Here is a 16,248-nt window from a genome sequence, read left to right as displayed (position 1 = left end):
AGTGAAATACTCAATCAATCACTCTGGCGGTTTTCTCCACAAAGAACACGAAATTGGAAAAAGGAAAAGATTGATTTGTTTGAAGGCGTGAGGAAATCGAAAAAAAATTGTTTCAAAACAAATGAAATATTTTAACGAATAAACCCAGGAATGCCACTTTTTGGTGCCCGCCTACAAAAAAGTCAACTGTTCTTAAACTCCTACATAGTTGCCCTCTCTAACGAATGTTGCTTTTTTTAAATTTTCATTGAATTTGATTATCGTCTGTATGCGCCTACTCTATCAGTGGAAAACATGCCCATTTCCCACAAATTTACTCGTTTGGAGCTCAAAATGTTAAATGGGGCATCAGGGAATTGGCATCTCACAGAAAGTGGCGGATGAGTTATATGTAATAATAATGGTGGCTGAAGTGGAAACCGCAAAAAAAGGATGTGTATTTGAGATTTTGCAACGGAATTTGAATCAGATACACAAAATGAGAGAAATTTATAGATTCTTTAAAATCCACCTGAAGTCGGCAAATTTTTGAAAGGTCTGTTCGTTCAGTTTTTCATAAGTTTTATGAATTTTGATTTACTACTGAAGTTCGAGAAAAGCCCTTTAACCATACCAATAAGAAATTATGTTAACTTTACAAGAATATTAACAAAAAATTATTAAAAAACTGTGTTCCCCTGGCATTATGATATTTCCACCGTCAGTTCTCTATTAAAACTTCAACTCTACACAGTTTCAACTCTCAAATGAGCTGTCCATCTTTTGCCTTCAGGAAATTATGCTAATCTGCTGATTTCGCGCACTTTCACCACACTATTTCCAAATAGAAGGAGGGGTGGTGCAACACACGAGACACTGCAAAAAGGTTCAGTGAAGATTTATCTACTTGTGAGATGAGAGCAGGAGGGGTGGGAGAAGTGTGATGATTGACGGGATGACAAGAACAGTGATGTGGTGTCGAAATGGAAGATGCGCTAATTTGTGGAGTTTTATGAAATTTGAATAATTACATTTATAACATCTACTAGTTAGGCGTCTGTGTAGGTATTGCCTGCCTGCCTACAAGGCATATGTACGAGGCAGGTTAAACCTCCTAGAAAGCTACGGTACTTTCAAACCACATAACATTTATACTGGTGTCTTTTCGCGTCTTCTTCTTGAACATGTAGACCCTCAAAAAGCTAAGTTTTACACTGTGTAGTTTGCTTTGAAATCTACAAAAATTGGAGGCACGCCTTCTGGACTTTGCCGACACGCCTACTTTCTACCTACCAACTGCCTACTTCCACAGTCTAGCGTGAACTCCAATACCATTTTAAAAATTGTTTTATCTCAAATTTTCAATTTTTAAATCCAATTTCCCAGTTCTAAAAAAAAAATTTTTTTTTTAATTTAAAAACTCTCATCCTTTTTAATGCTCGTTCCCATTCGGCAAGACGTGTACCAAACACAAAACAAATTGACTGGTGATCCATCTCGAATTTCTCGTTTCAAATTAGTCGTTGCTATATATATTGTCTTATGTGTGGAAAACGAATAAGAAAAATTAGAGAAAGATGAGAGAGCAGGGGCAGAATGAAAATTTGCATGGAAATTGAAGAAGATCACTGCTTTTTCCGATGAATGATGACTAAATAGAATGAGTTGAGAGGAAAATAATCATAATTCTAATTTTAATTAGAAATATGATATGGAAAGTAAGCAAAACCACAAGGCTTTTGCTCTGAACTTATTTCCGAAAAAAAAAGTGAAACTGAAAGTTAGAATTTTCAAAATAAATATTGCGAGAGTCAACCTTCAGAAAAATTGGCGAGAAATCAAATTTGAATTCTCTGAAAATTTAGTTAAAATACATATGTTATCCTTCTTTGTTTTTTGGCCTTAGCCTGCCTTCAAGGCGACCTGAGCCTATGCGGGTGCCTAATACCGAAACACACATAATTTTTTTTTTTAATCTTTAAATACTGTAACGAGTCGCGAGATCCAGCGAGACCCATAGAATATGTTGAGCGCTGCAAACAATCGTATAACTCTTGTCCAAATTTTTCCACTCTGTATTTTTGCAAGCAGTTCAACAAATGGTCATCATTTTTATAACCCATATCTATATTCGAATCTGACATAACAAATAATACTAAGCACATCCTCCCACATCTCTTTTCATTCAAGTTGCGCAATTCCCCTAATAACTATGGATGGAGGGGGGACCGAGCCCAAAGATTATTCAAAACGATAACGACTTTTTCATGCGGCCAACGAAAAATAAAACTTTTCTCATATTCTCCTATTTCCCATTTCAAGAATTACATCCCCATGGGACGTTGAAATCACATCATATTAGTATATGTTAATTGTTCTTTTCACTGGAATATCGCCACGCCCCCCTTCCGGTGGCTCATTGGTTTCGAGAAGAAGGCGGAGCCGAAGTGGGTTCTTCTTTCTTTTTTTTGTGGTAGAAGTCTAGCAGGATTAAGCTACTATTCCATTAGAGGATCTTCTTCTTCCAAAAAGTGAAAATGATCGGTGCACTGCATGCATGTGTGGACGCTGAGCCAAAAATTATCAACGACATTTGGGCAGATTTCTGGAAATCACAAATTAATTCAGGTTAGAATTAGTTATTTTTTTGCTTTAGAAGTTTATTTTTTTTATTCAAAAAGTTGCCATTAGATTTTTTAAACAAATTTTCACATACTGTATTTTTCCTATTAGACCAGTACCGCAATAGATCTGCTTTGACAGCTTATACCTTGGTTCTCTTAAGTTTTACCGAAAAATGTTTTACAGTAAAACTGTAGTGAAATACTTTGCACGTATTTTGTTTGTTTGCAAATTTTAGATAGTGCCGAAGAGAACCGAGACATGCGCTGTCAAAGTAGAGCATTGGGGTGCAAGTCTAATAGGGAAAATACGGTCACTAACGGAAATCAGGAGAGATCACCACTTAATCCACAAGATTTATTTCAGTCCTCCTGAATCCATCCGATGGATCGGAAACGTATCTAGCATCTGACAATGGAAAATCTACATCATCCCGGGAACAATCCACGTCACCGGATGACGATAACCTGTTGATGAACGAAGACGATGGAATCGCCTTAGAAGATGATAATGACACTGGTGAATCTGCTGCAAAAAGACGAAGGACTAGGACGAACTTTTCCGGTGAGAGTTTCATTTTTTTTTGAATTTCATTCGAAAATCTAGTTGTTCTATCATTGAAGATACATGCGTACCTTCTTTAGAGATCTTAAAATTTTTCAATCCCTTTTAGCCTCACTTCAGTCTTTTAGTTGAGTGAAATCATCAGAATACACTTTTTGAATCACTAAAAAATCAAATTTTCAGGTTGGCAACTGGAAGAGCTCGAATCAGCATTCGAAGCTTCTCACTATCCAGACGTTTTCATGCGGGAAGCACTTGCAATGAGATTAGATTTGCTAGAAAGTCGAGTTCAGGTTTGTATCATATCAAATATTTCCTTATTTTTCTAAATCTCCTTTCACTCATTTCACCTTGCGTGACCAGTGTTAATTTGCTCCACTTTTTGATAATCAATGCTAGAAAGAACTGCTCGTTCTCACCATGAATCTCCAACATAGACTACCGTATCCCGCGTCTAATAGCAAACAAGTAGTTAGTTATTCCGCCCTCATAAGGGAATTCAGCTCCGTTTTGAATATAATCCATCATGCTCTATTCCAGTGAGCGCTTTGCGTCTTTTTTGTCTTCACAAGCATCTCTATTTTTTTCTCAAAACAAAACCAATAAAGAGTACGGTAGCTGTCTTCAAGAATATGGAACGGAATGTTGCCATTTGATGAAATGGGGCAAATGTTAAAGATTGAAATCACTTGCCAAAGACGACAGTCCGTCTACAGTAACCTTATCCTACCGTACCCTGGCCGAAATTATTTTCGAAAACTGTGATAAGAATCGGCTGTTCTCTTAAAAAATAGATGATATAATCGGTTTTTTATATGCCTCAAGCCTTCCTGTCTTCGATTTCCTGAGTCAGCGACATATTTTATAAGTGTAGGCAGGCGTAGGTCGCCTTTCAAATAAGCTTAAAGCTTTCCACCTTCTTGAATCCTAATCACTTCAAAGTAATCTCATCTGAAAGAAGCATCTCTACATAGGAAAAAAACATTATTTCTCCCCGTCACGTCTTCTTTAAAACTTGAATTCCAAAAACCATTAATTCCTAACTTGCAACTCTATTTTCATCCTTTTCGCTTTTAATCAGATATCCTTTTTCTTCATGTCTCAAAGATTTCATTCATCTTGTCCTCCTTCTCAACCTCAGGGTTCACCAAAAATGGGAAAACACGATAAGACGAGGAGAAGCCAATAAATTTTAAAAAGGATGCTATGGTGGACCAGATTGGAAACAACATCTTATTTTCTGAAAATGAAACATGAAAGTTTTGAAAAAAAAAAGAACTTGATTATTTTTCAGGTATGGTTCCAAAATCGTCGTGCAAAATGGCGAAAGCGAGAGCAAAACCGAAATGGTTCGAGTGAGATTAAAAAGGATGATGGAGAACAAATGGAAACAAAAGTGAGATTTTAAGAAATTATTTTATTAAAAGTGATGAAAATTCAGGCTCTACCAACATTTCCATTCTCAATTGACAGTATTTTGGCAGTTAGTAGAGTGCCTCGAGGCAGGCGACCAAATGCGAAATATCCCAGGGTTCAGGTAATTTGTTTCGTATAGTTTTTCGACAAATTTTACAAAACTATTTTCAGGCCTGCAAAAACCTATCACCATTTATGATTCCTTTGTTTCCAATCACTCAGCCTGGTGGGAATGTAATTCGTGAAAAGTCTCCCCCTCTTCCAACCCAACAATCTCAGATCGTAGCGACTAATGCATTGACTACGGTTGCTGAATTACTGAAAAGTGTATAAATTTTTTTAAAATTCAATTTTGAACCGTGCCCTCCATTGGTTATTTGTACCTCCAGTTTCTCTTCTTCATTTCTAAGATTCAAATTTAATAAATTTTATCAAAATGATCAGGATTGCTATTTTTGTTCTTCTTATGCTATCATTGGTAAGTTATAATGCGAGCTCTCTACGTAGGCATCACAATGCGTGCCTACGGCAATCTCGACCTATTCTTCTTTTTCCGCGAAGAATATTATTACTAGACACAAAAAGTCTGTATTGAAGGCATGTAGGCAGACATTTTTTGCCTTCTTGGGAAAGAATTTTATAGAGGAATTCAGCAATATCAAGTTTTCAAGTATATCATTGTCAGGTAGTTCTCGTTGAATCGAATAATTTCAATCATCTGGATCAACGAACTCGATGTGAGACGAAGTTCGACTGTTCCTGGTACCAATTTTGTCCGGCTGGTCGGTGCTTGAACATTCTTGAAATTTATTAGTCCTTTTTATTTTAGTTTTAGCCAATTACATAAATACTTTTATATCAAAAAATAAATTATTACAAAAACCCATATTTTATTGTTGAGAACTGAAGATATTGATGACAGTGACGTCTCGCAGAGCTGAAATAAAGTTTGTAGTTCTTGTTGGCTCTCATGCATATATTGTTTTGGTTTTAAAAAGTCTCACCGTCATATAATCTGGTAACGGTTTGAATTGGTAAGCAATATTCTGAAAATCAGACATGGCGCAATACTGGGCTCCATTGCACACTGGAATTTGGCTTGTCACGTCGGAAAAATTGTCATTGGAATTATCGCGATATAGAAATTTTACAGATGACTGATTGCCGGGGTTACTGTAGTATTCGATGGTCAGTGATGAGGAGGTGTCAGGCCATCCGTCCACAGTTTTCACAACATCTGTAATGCCAAGAGTGACGAGAAGAGCATACACAAGTTGATCGTGCTGAAATAGTGAGGGGTTCCCAGCGAAACCACTTGTTGGTCACTCACCGAAGAATATGCATAAAACTTCAGTGGCTTCAAGTAGTCGATCGAACAATTTTCTGCATCTGCCACGCATCGAATTTTTTCACGACCTCTTTCGAAGATTTCATTGAGCAAAGGACCACCTTGTAGTGTGCTCACTTCTTGCGGAATGTCTATTCCATCAACAATTGATGGCTTGGCTGAAAAATAAAGAAAGTTTCAAAATTTAAATCTAACGATTACCAAAATTTCCTTCTGTAAACCTCTTAAAAGGCGCATATGTTCGCTGGGCTTCATTGTACAAGTCCTCATTATACCATGGAAGTTGTTGATACATAGTATCGTTGAACCAATTTCTTTGACATTTCCATGCGTCAGTATATCTATTGAACTTTTCTGGTTGATCAGTTACATTGTAAAATGCAGCAACACGACGGTTCAAAGCAATCATTGCGACGGTAGCGTTCTTCACTTCGTCGAGTTCTGCCCATTTTTCTTGAAGCTCTTGAAATCTACGACAATTACAGAGTTGAGCAACTGCCTGGATTTTCAAAAAATAACAAAATAACAAAATTTCTCAATGTCGGGATACGTACACATTGATCAATTCCATCTACATGTACAGGTATAAACGTGAAGCCTTGTTGCCAGTCGACATCGTTCGGGTAATCAACGCCTGATAATAGTTGGGGGCTTATCAGCATTATCAAAACTAGAAAAAATACCTTGAATGTTCCACGCGCCAGGTGGGAACATACCATACAGCAGAGACATGGCAGAGATGATGGTACGGTTTAAATTTGTGGAGCGAATGTAAATCTGAACTAGGTTAGGGAATCAATGGGATGCTTTAGGCTTGACAAGGTAGTCAGAACGAATTGCCAGCTTATTAATTTTCAAACTTCAGTGAGCATCCGCTACTAAAAACCAGAAGCTTACCTCCTTTGCTGCATATCGATGACTCAAAAACTGCTGATCTTCTACATATCTCCGTCGGAAAATAGTTCCCAAATTATTCATCTCCGACATTCCCATAGGGGTTAATTCACCGAGCCCTCCCCCACCAAACGTCCAATTCTTTTCGGAAATCGGGAATAATCCTTCTAGCGCGGAACGATCTCCATGCCGCCAAATCTGAAAGTTTGAAAATCGAGCATTCAGGCCTGCCTAATCTGCCTACGGCCTAAATGGCGGGAACTATGAAGTTCGATGAAAAAAATAAATTAATGAAGTAACTTACAGTTTGCACGAATTCCAACTTCATGTTGTCTACTTCTGACATGAAACTCTTCTCGATTGCCAAAAAAGTAACCAACATGATAAAAATTAATAGTTTGTTCATTTTTTTCCTGAAAAAAAGTAAGGTACATAAGTGATAAAATTTAAAATTTCTGAAAAATATTTTCCGTGACTCTGTTCTATGCTTTAAAAAATCGCGATGTAATAAAACAATAAAAGGCTAGACACTGATAAGAACACTTTTTATGAATTAAACGACTTTTTTGTGTTCTGATCATTCACCGAGCCAAAATTTGATTGCCAAAATTTAATTGCCAAAATTTTGAGTTCAAAAACTGAATAAGAAAAAAGTTTTGTCGAGGAGAAAGTAAGTGCCTACTATCAGTGAACTAGGTGTCTGGCAAAAATATTAAATTTCGAGGAGCAAAATAATAATCAGTAATAAGCTCGGTACATACTATTTTTTCATTTTTTCCTGACACGAGAAAAACAGAAAAACTTTTCAGCTACAGTACCCGAGAGTACGGTAGGTTTTCAATCATTTATGTTTTTATTTCTATTATTGTATTTGTGATAGATATTCTATAATTCGATGATTTACACTTAATATAGTACTAAATTGATAAAGATACACAGAAAAAAATTAGTAACAATTGCGAAAATGGGTACTGTAACTGAAAATTTTCGTTCGCGTTAGAACCCAGTTTTTCGCAAAAATTTTAATAAAAGAGAATGAATAATTATAAATGTTATGTTAATAGTTAATTTTAGGAAATTCTATAGGAACTTCAATTTATATTTAGAAATAGTCGAGAGTCTGTACCTGTATGTTTGCTAAGAATTAACAAGCTTAATGAAAATAAAATGTATTTACTTTAAAATGTTGTTATTACATTATTATTTTTTCTATAAAGTAAAAAATAAATTCTAAAAAATGAAAGTTTTGCCAGGCAAGGGATACATAATCCCATGAATCGGTTGCAATGTAAAACGGATTTATTTCAGACTACAACTTCAATTTACTGATCTTTTGCACACTTGAAGCGGAATACTTTAAAATTAAATGAAAGAAATGTTGAAAGTAAAGAATGTTGAAACGCGTTGTTTGTTTTTATACCACCTATTAAATCATTTTGTCACAGAAAATCAAAAATAATTCGCGGAGGCCATTTAAATTTTATGCGCTCGTGTGGTACTTTGCACAAAGAGAACTCGAAGTTGACGCAAGTTTTTTCCCTTAAAAATGATTGTGATGTTGAACAAAAAGTCACAAAGTTATTGATAGGCATTTTATTATTATAATTATGAATTACAAAAAGAGATCATCCAAAAACTCGTCAATCTCGTCGTCGACGGTTTTCTCTGTTTCAGCAGGAGGCGGTCCTTCCCAAATATCAGTTGATGCAGACAGTGTGGACGTTGATGGTTGAACTGAAAAAAAAATGTTTTAGTATTTTGATGGTGAAGGTATAATTTTTATAATGGACGAAAATCGAGAGAACTTGAAAAAAGTCATTCTGGAAACTTTACAAAACTTTCAGTTTATTTCTTTAACTACTGTAGAGTTCCGCGAAATTGCTCAAAAATGAATTTTTGCAGACTAGACTAGATTTCAATTCCTAGGAAAAGGCGAAAATTCTGGAAGTTTTGTTTTAAATATATATTTCTGAAAACAATTTTTTACCAGAAACAACATTTTTCGCCCAAAATTTAAAAAAAAAGTTCGTTTTTTCAGACATATTGTTCATAATTTATGGATTTTCTAAAACATTTTGAAACATGAAATTTTCAAAACTTGTTTTGTGTTTAAGGTTTATCTCCTGATTACGGTACTTTTCTGACAAGAATTGAGGTTTCAACTTAAATTATAATTCTATGCAAATTTTAGTTTATTTTAGATTATTTTTAAAATTTTGTTTTAAATAATATTGCACCTTTGGTTTCTTGATTTTTCGCTTCATGTTGATTCAATTCTACGTCATCATCTTCTTCCTCATCCTTTTTAGTTCGTTTCCGTTCTTTTTCCCATTTCCGAACTGCTCGTTTCTTCTGAACAACTTGTCGTTTACGTGTTCCGTAGTTGAGCTTTTCCGAGCATTTTGGGCATAATCTCGCCTTCACCAGCGTACTTTTGACCCGATTGTCTTCCTTGTAAGTGAAGTTAACCTAAGATACTTTTATTTATTATTATAGAAATCTTTAAGGAAAATCTCACCTCCCAACTAGATAAATGAGCAGTTTCATTACATTTTCTTGCTCCACACGATAGTTGTCCTTTTCCTTCTTTTACTTCATTTTCAGTTCGCCATCGCATACCTATTTTGTTCGTTTTGTACATGGAGAGATCAACTATGCAATACTCTGAAATAAACAAACATTAATTTAGAATCATTAATCTCATATTTTACCTTTAAATAATTTATCGTAATATTTCTTCGCCATTCTCGTTTCCCATGAATTTTTATCAGGTTGTGAAGCGTTAATTTCATCGTCCTCACTCCAAACAAATCTGTGATGCTTTTTAAGGACATCCAGGTCAGTTGTTTCGTCTTGAATTTTCCGATTTAACAATTTCGTAGCTCCCGGGTATGAAAGATAATATAAATTGATCATTTCCTTATGTCGATCATACGCGTTCATAGACATCATTTTTGCCATTCTTCTATGCATTCTTCCGTGCTCTTCTTCAAAACCACCTCGTCCATCAGTCTTTCGCTTTTTCAGAATTTCACTCGAATAATCTTTATTCAAAAAATCTCCTTTTCTCTTCGGTTTAGAGCTACTTGAAGGCTCATCTCCAAAATCTGATTGTAAATCGTCAATTCCATGGTATGGGTTTCGAATTTTACGGGGATCCATTGAATATTTAACTGAAAAAACTTAAATTAATGCAAATGATATGTTTATAGCATTTTTGGTAATTATTTTCAATAATTTCCTAAATTAAAACGCCAAAAACATGTTTTAACCAATTAAAACACAAAAAACAAGTTTTAAAAAATTGACACAGCTGAAACGAGTGTTACCGTACCCCGACGCGTCTCCGAACCAGTTGCCACACTGCAAGTTCGTTTGCTCTGAAAAAACTTGTTTCTGGATATTTTTTTTGCATTTTTGCGATAATTTTAGATTTTATTTTTAAAATTCGTTATGATTATTCGGAATATCTGTGCATTGAAACCTTGTTTTAGGTCCCTTAGTCGTTGCGTCGTGAGTTTGAAAACCGTTTTTTCGATAGACATATTTTGTAGGCTTCTCCTTTCTAAAAAATCATTTTTTATCTTGTTTCACGCTATATGTTCTTTCTGAGAAAATCATAGTTAGAAACATGACAAAAAATTTATCCTGCGATGCGAATTAATTCTCGGTAAATGTCTAGGTTTTTCCCAATTTAAATTTGTCTTCTATGAATAAATTAATTGAAATCTAGGAGTATTAAATAAATGAGATTCCCGCGAGGAAACTTTTTTCAAACTCTAATCCTCAGTTGCCATGTTTGCAGTTTGTGACCCTCTCGTTTTCATTATTATTTTTATGATTGTTCTTGCCATACAACTCAACTCAGTCTATCACTGCCATCTTATCAGTAGTAGCCCGACATTTTTGTGGCTCGTTTTTCTATCTAACTGGTGTCCATCAATTGAATGTCAATAAGTTTTAAGGTGCAATTACGTGTATCTATCACTCAAAATTGGGTACATGATCCCTATCGCAGGCTAGTGGCGGTGCTAGCTGCGGCTGATTTTATCTATTTCATTTGAGGTGGATGGAAAAAGAAGATAGTTGATGGAACGGCCCTGACCTAGCAACTATAATCATCCTTCTTGCATTTCCCGATTAGCAATTTGTCAGATTTCTTATTTCTTAATAGTTGTTTCTTTCGCTCCTTCATTTAGTTCAAGTTTCTTTTTTTAGCGTTATTTTACAAAAATTATGAATAGCGTTCAATTCTGATTTCTTTCTGGTTTTAATAACCCTTTTCCGAATTCCTTAATGTTTTTGCCACACTTCTCGAGACGCTAGTGAAACTAGGGAACTTTAAAAAAAAAGAGCGGCACAAGACCAGCACCGCCACGTTGTCCATCGTTCAAGAAATGCAAGAGACGCAGAGAAAGAGTGTTCTACGTTCCAACGGGGAACTATGCGAGGAGGAACTATCCTACTGCCATCTTTACTGTGTAGTTGGCCGATTTGTGTATACGTGGTGTTTGCCCTGCGAGAGAGAGAAAGAGAGAGTCTGATCGTAATACGATTCGGCCCTGACCTATTGGGCTAAATTCATACCACTGCTTAGGATTTTCGACTTCGGTTTTCGAATATACCTTGCCTTTCAATGACAAAAATAATTTCGTGAATCATACCTTCTAGCTGTTCAGAACTCCTTTTGAAAAATACACGTCGACTTGCCTCTTCTTTAATAATACTAAAATAATAATTCTTAATTGTGGTCAGATTTCGATTCGTAAGCCTCGCAAAATTTCAATTTATCTTTTCCAATTCTCCTTTCTTCCTCTATCTTTTTTGCTCCATATGACTTTGAACAAATAGTTATCTTCTTTTTTGTAGGTATTGTTTGATTCGGACGGTTCTCGAGCCTAGTTCGGTCAACATCACAGGTCGCCTCAACAGACTCCCCCGATCGGATTAATTGCCTTGCGCACGGACCCCCGGACACGGATCAGCCAACCCTTCTGACAACACGAATTATGGACAACGGACATATTGGTTGGTTAAAATTAAAAAAATATATCTTCAAGTTTTTTTGTTTCAGAAGAGACTAATAATGTCGAAATCGACCCAGCCACTGGCGGAGCTGTCATGAGCTTCAGCTATGCTTCAGATTTCCCAACCCTTCCTGACGCTGCCCCTGCATCTGCTCCAACCGCCAAACAGACTCACGTCTGGTCTCGCCCGACTCTCTCGAAATCTGAAGTTAACATCACTTTCCGTTTGGCCTCGGACGAGCGTTCCAACAAGGTGAAGAGCTTTGGAAGCACGTCAGAAGAATCAAAGAAAGCCCAGGCTATTGCCACTGCTACTAGTGAGTTTTCCCAATTCCAACGAAAATCTAATCATCTCCGCTTTCAGAGACCAGAATTGAACTCAGTGAGTCAAAGGACGGAGAACTCACTGTCGTGGTGAAGGGAGAGCGCGCAAAGGCTGAAGAAGCTCGTGCTCGCATCATCCGCGATCTCCAAACCCAGGCATCTCGTGAAATCGATATCCCAAAAGATCATCACGGACGTCTCATTGGAAAGGAGGGAGCTCTTCTCAGAAATCTCGAGGCAGAAACTAATTGTAGAATTCAAATCCCAAATCGCGATGGACCATCGTCGAAGATCACTATCACTGGACCACGCGAGGGAATTCAACGTGCTGCTGCTCACATTTTGGCCGTTTCTGAGCGCGAAGCCAAACTCGCCACAGAGCATATCGTCTGCCCAAAAAATTTGGTTGCATTTGTTCGTGGCCCAAAAAATGAGACATATGATCGCCTTACTCAAAACAATGGTGTCAAAATTAACATTCCACCACCACACGTAACGAACGAAGTTATTTCGGTAACCGGAGAAAAGGATGGAGTTCTACGTGTTGCTGCTGAAATTCGCCAGATCATCGAGTCGAAGAAAAATGTTTCGAGCATTCAAGTTGCAGTTGCTCGCACCCAACATCGTTACATTGTTGGACAATCTCGAAGCGGAATTCATGATGTTCTTCAGAAAACAGGATGCGTTGTTGAAGTACCAGCAGAAGATTCGGGATCTGACCAAGTCACACTTATCGGAAACGCTCAAGATCTTGCCAAGGCTCTGGCTCTTGTCATTGAGCGTGCTTCATCTGTGGTCACCCAATCTATTTCTGCTCCAAACTGGCTCCACAAGCATTTGATCGGACCAAAAGGAGCAACTCTTACCGCTCTCGTGCCAAACCGCAATAACGTGCAGATCGAATTTGATAACTCTAACCAGATTTTCCTCGAGGGATCTCCAGAAGAAGTTAAGCTAGCTTTCGAGCCACTCAGCAAGGAAGTTGCTCGTCTTCAAATGGAGCTCGCTATCGAGAAAGTCAAAGTTCATCCAACACTTCATCGTCATGTTATTGGACGTGGTGGATCACTCATCTCAAAAATCAAGGATCAACATGGTGTTCAGATTACTATCCCTAACGAGGAAACCAACTCTGACGAGATTGTTGTTGAAGGAAAGAAGGAAGGTGTGAAGAAGGCTGTTACCGAAATTCGGGCAATTGTCACAAAGATTGAGAACGAAAAGTCGCGTGATATCATCATTCCACAACGTCTCCACAAGCTTATTATTGGATCGAAAGGCTCCGGAGTTCAAGTCATTCGCGATTCTCATCCAAATGTATCGGTTGTGTTCCCTGATGCCAAGTCGAAGTCTGACGTTGTTAACATCCGTGGAGACAAGACTGAGGTTGATGCTGTCTACAAGAAGCTCACCGCTCTTTCTAAGGAATATGTAAGTTGAAAACACATTATTAGACGATTTTAATGAATTTTCATTTCAGGCTGAGAACAACTACCAACAAACTGTTGCAATCTTCAAAGAGTTTTTGAAGCATATTGTCGGAAAGGGAGGAGCCAGCATTCGCAAGCTTCGTGACGAAACCGAGACCCGCATTGATCTCCCAGAGAGTGGATCTGACGATGGAAAAATCACTGTCACTGGAAAGCAAGCCAATGTGGAGAAAGCGGTCGCTCAGCTGAACAAAATTCAAGAGGAACTCGCCAACGTTGCTGAAGAAAGTATTGAAATTCCACAGAAAGTCCAATCTCGATTCTTTGGAAATGGACGTCGTTTGATCTCGGACATTGAGGACGAGTGCGGTGGAGTTCATATTCGTTTCCCATCAGAGAAAAGCGAATCAACCAAAGTTACCATCCGTGGACCTGCTGGAGATGTTGCAAAGGCTGTTGGACTTCTTTCTGCTCTTGCAAAGGACAAAGAAGAAAATTATGTTGAAGATACCGTCAAGGCTAAGCCAGAGTTTCATCGTTTCCTCATTGGAAAAGGTGGATCCAAGATTGCCAAACTCCGTGACACCCTCAACGTCAGAGTTATGTTCCCGAAGGAAGGAGATGCTGAGAAGGAGACGATCCATTTGCTCGGAAAGAAAGAAGACGTGCCAAAGGCTAAGGCTGCTCTTGAAGACGCTATCAAGCAACTTTCAGAGACTGTTGACATCAAGATTACTGTAGATCCAAAATACTACAAAAACTTCCTCGCCCGTGGAGCTGCACTCGTTAAGGAGATCCAGGAACAGAACGGTGGAGTAGTCATTTCATTCCCAAAGAATGGAACTGACAGCAGTGAAGTTTCTATCCGTGGATCGAAGCAATGTGTTGAGGCTGCGAAGAACCGTATTGAAGATGTCGTTGAGGACTACGAGAAACAGATCACAGACAATGTCACCATCCCAGCTCAGTTCCATCGGGGACTTCTTGCCGGACGCGGAGCAAAGATCCACGAGCTCCAGTCAAAGTACAATGTCTCCATTAGATTCCCCAACAATCGCGAGGAAGGCTCAGAAGGATCCGATCAAGTTACTGTGTCAGGCCGTGACACCAAAGTCGAGGAAGCCAAGGAGGCTCTTCTTGCCATGGTTCCTATCTCGAAAGTCATTCAACTTCCAGTTGACATGCACCGCTCGATTATTGGTCGTGGAGGAGAGACCGTTAGTTTTTTTAGTTTTTGAATCAAAGTTTAATGAGTTAAATGTTTCAGGTTCGCAAGCTTATGCAAGACTATGATGTCAACATCTCTATTCCAAAGGACAACTCCAGCGAGGATATCACCGTGACTGGTCAGACTGAAAATGTCGATCAAGCTCTTGAGGCTCTCCGTGGAAAACTTGGCGAATACGAGGCTCAAGCCGAAGACCGCAAGCTCAAGCAATGGTCAATGTCCATCAATGTTCCAACTGATTATCATCAGAAGATTATTGGACAACGTGGAGCCACCATCACTGCTCTCAAGGAAAAGTACGGTGTTATCATCAATGTACCACGAGAGGATGGAAACGAAACGATTACCATTCAAGGATACGAGGAGAAGGCTAACGAATGCGCCGCTGCCATCGAAGAGATGATTTCTGAGCTGAGATCTATGTTCACTCAAGAAATTAGCCTTGATGCCAGATATCATCCACGTCTTATTGGACAAAGAGGAAAGAACTTGAAAAAGGTCATGGAAGACTATCGTGTCGAAATTCGTCTTCCACGTCAAGGAGCAGAAGATCCAAACTTGGTTGTCGTTGCAGGAAAAGATGAAAATGACGTGTATGATTGTATCGATCATTTGCGCGCTGAGGAAGAGGAGTTCTTGCTTGACAACGTCGAGAGAGTTAGTTTAGAAATTTGTTTCTGAATTCTTATTTCATTGTTACAGACCCAATACATGTCTCCACGCCAACAAGAGTCGAACAATACCCGTCACCATCAGCAACCAACGTCTGTCCAGATGAAGGGAGCACCATGGCAATTGGATTTGGGAAGCTCTGAGCAATTCCCAGACATGGGACCAGCAGCCGGATCATCTGCTGCCGTCGGAGGAGCCGGTGCTTGGGGATCCTCTCGTCGTTGGTAAAGAACGTTCGAATCTGGATGATTCAACCAACGTCAATAACCATAGTCACCTGCTTTCCTTCTTGTGAATTCCTTAAATCAGCCCCATCACCCCTTAAAAAGTGTATTTATTAGTTTTTTCTTGTTGATATAAATGCCCTCCCATCTACTCTTTTTTGTTTAATATTTATGTCCCCCAACGCGTTACCACCAACAAACTATTGCGGATAATCTAATCAGTCGAATGTGCCTTTCCTCTCCACCCGTTCCAGTCTAGTAATAATTTATTGTTCATGGTTTTCCCCCACTCTTTTCGGGCTTTTATCCTGTTATCCCCACTCTACACGTTTTCGTTTGTTGCTCGTTTTCTTTCTTTTTTTTCCAACTTCTTTACTCGATGTAAACTTCCCCCCAAAAGGTTTTATCCGACCCCAATCCATCCGTTTTCACCACTTGACGTTGGTTTTATCATACATATTTTTTATTATAATTTTCATTATAATAAACTGAATTGGTGTAATCAAAACAATGTATAATG

At 38.1% G+C, this 16,248-nt stretch overlaps 4 protein-coding genes and 2 non-coding genes across 6 annotated transcripts; 3 read left to right on the top strand and 3 right to left on the bottom strand.

Annotated features, from left to right (window-relative positions):
• Positions 1 to 1,451: 1,451 nt before the first annotated feature.
• On the top strand, positions 1,452 to 1,501 carry F26C11.6. The gene has a single exon (NR_051560.1). It is a non-coding gene; the product is annotated as an Unclassified non-coding RNA F26C11.6 (non-coding RNA).
• Positions 1,452 to 1,501, bottom strand: F26C11.5. The gene has a single exon (NR_051559.1). It is a non-coding gene; the product is annotated as an Unclassified non-coding RNA F26C11.5 (non-coding RNA).
• An 896-nt stretch (positions 1,502 to 2,397) lies between these two features.
• unc-4 (Homeobox protein unc-4) lies at positions 2,398 to 5,023 on the top strand. Its single transcript, NM_063737.2, has 6 exons — positions 2,398 to 2,607; positions 2,968 to 3,165; positions 3,349 to 3,458; positions 4,460 to 4,561; positions 4,607 to 4,702; positions 4,753 to 5,023. Exons 1-6 carry the CDS (start codon positions 2,517 to 2,519, stop codon positions 4,912 to 4,914), a joined length of 759 nt encoding a protein of 252 aa, NP_496138.1. The 5' UTR covers positions 2,398 to 2,516; the 3' UTR covers positions 4,915 to 5,023.
• A 364-nt stretch (positions 5,024 to 5,387) lies between these two features.
• On the bottom strand, positions 5,388 to 7,236 carry F26C11.1 (Putative acid phosphatase F26C11.1). Its single transcript, NM_063736.5, has 8 exons — positions 7,128 to 7,236; positions 6,827 to 7,021; positions 6,613 to 6,706; positions 6,484 to 6,563; positions 6,131 to 6,428; positions 5,912 to 6,087; positions 5,586 to 5,864; positions 5,388 to 5,518 (listed from the first exon to the last, which is right to left on the bottom strand). The coding sequence occupies exons 1-8, from the start codon at positions 7,227 to 7,229 to the stop codon at positions 5,435 to 5,437; spliced, it is 1,308 nt and encodes a 435-aa protein (NP_496137.2). The 5' UTR covers positions 7,230 to 7,236; the 3' UTR covers positions 5,388 to 5,434.
• Positions 7,237 to 8,403: 1,167 nt separating this feature from the next.
• On the bottom strand, positions 8,404 to 9,996 carry C08H9.16 (Protein FRA10AC1 homolog). The gene is made up of 4 exons (NM_001136334.2): positions 9,535 to 9,996; positions 9,342 to 9,487; positions 9,061 to 9,292; positions 8,404 to 8,557 (listed from the first exon to the last, which is right to left on the bottom strand). The coding sequence occupies exons 1-4, from the start codon at positions 9,983 to 9,985 to the stop codon at positions 8,436 to 8,438; spliced, it is 951 nt and encodes a 316-aa protein (NP_001129806.1). The 5' UTR covers positions 9,986 to 9,996; the 3' UTR covers positions 8,404 to 8,435.
• Positions 9,997 to 11,692: 1,696 nt separating this feature from the next.
• On the top strand, positions 11,693 to 16,230 carry vgln-1 (K Homology domain-containing protein). Its single transcript, NM_063735.9, has 6 exons — positions 11,693 to 11,851; positions 11,898 to 12,167; positions 12,215 to 13,605; positions 13,655 to 14,821; positions 14,872 to 15,489; positions 15,535 to 16,230. The coding sequence occupies exons 1-6, from the start codon at positions 11,833 to 11,835 to the stop codon at positions 15,730 to 15,732; spliced, it is 3,663 nt and encodes a 1,220-aa protein (NP_496136.1). The 5' UTR covers positions 11,693 to 11,832; the 3' UTR covers positions 15,733 to 16,230.
• Positions 16,231 to 16,248: the final 18 nt, after the last annotated feature.

Source organism: Caenorhabditis elegans, chromosome II (genome assembly GCF_000002985.6).
Source record: "Caenorhabditis elegans chromosome II".
Classification (NCBI taxonomy): domain Eukaryota; kingdom Metazoa; phylum Nematoda; class Chromadorea; order Rhabditida; family Rhabditidae; genus Caenorhabditis; species Caenorhabditis elegans.
The sequence above is the reverse complement of the archived record's forward strand: the minus strand, read 5'-3'. Positions and strand labels throughout refer to the sequence as shown.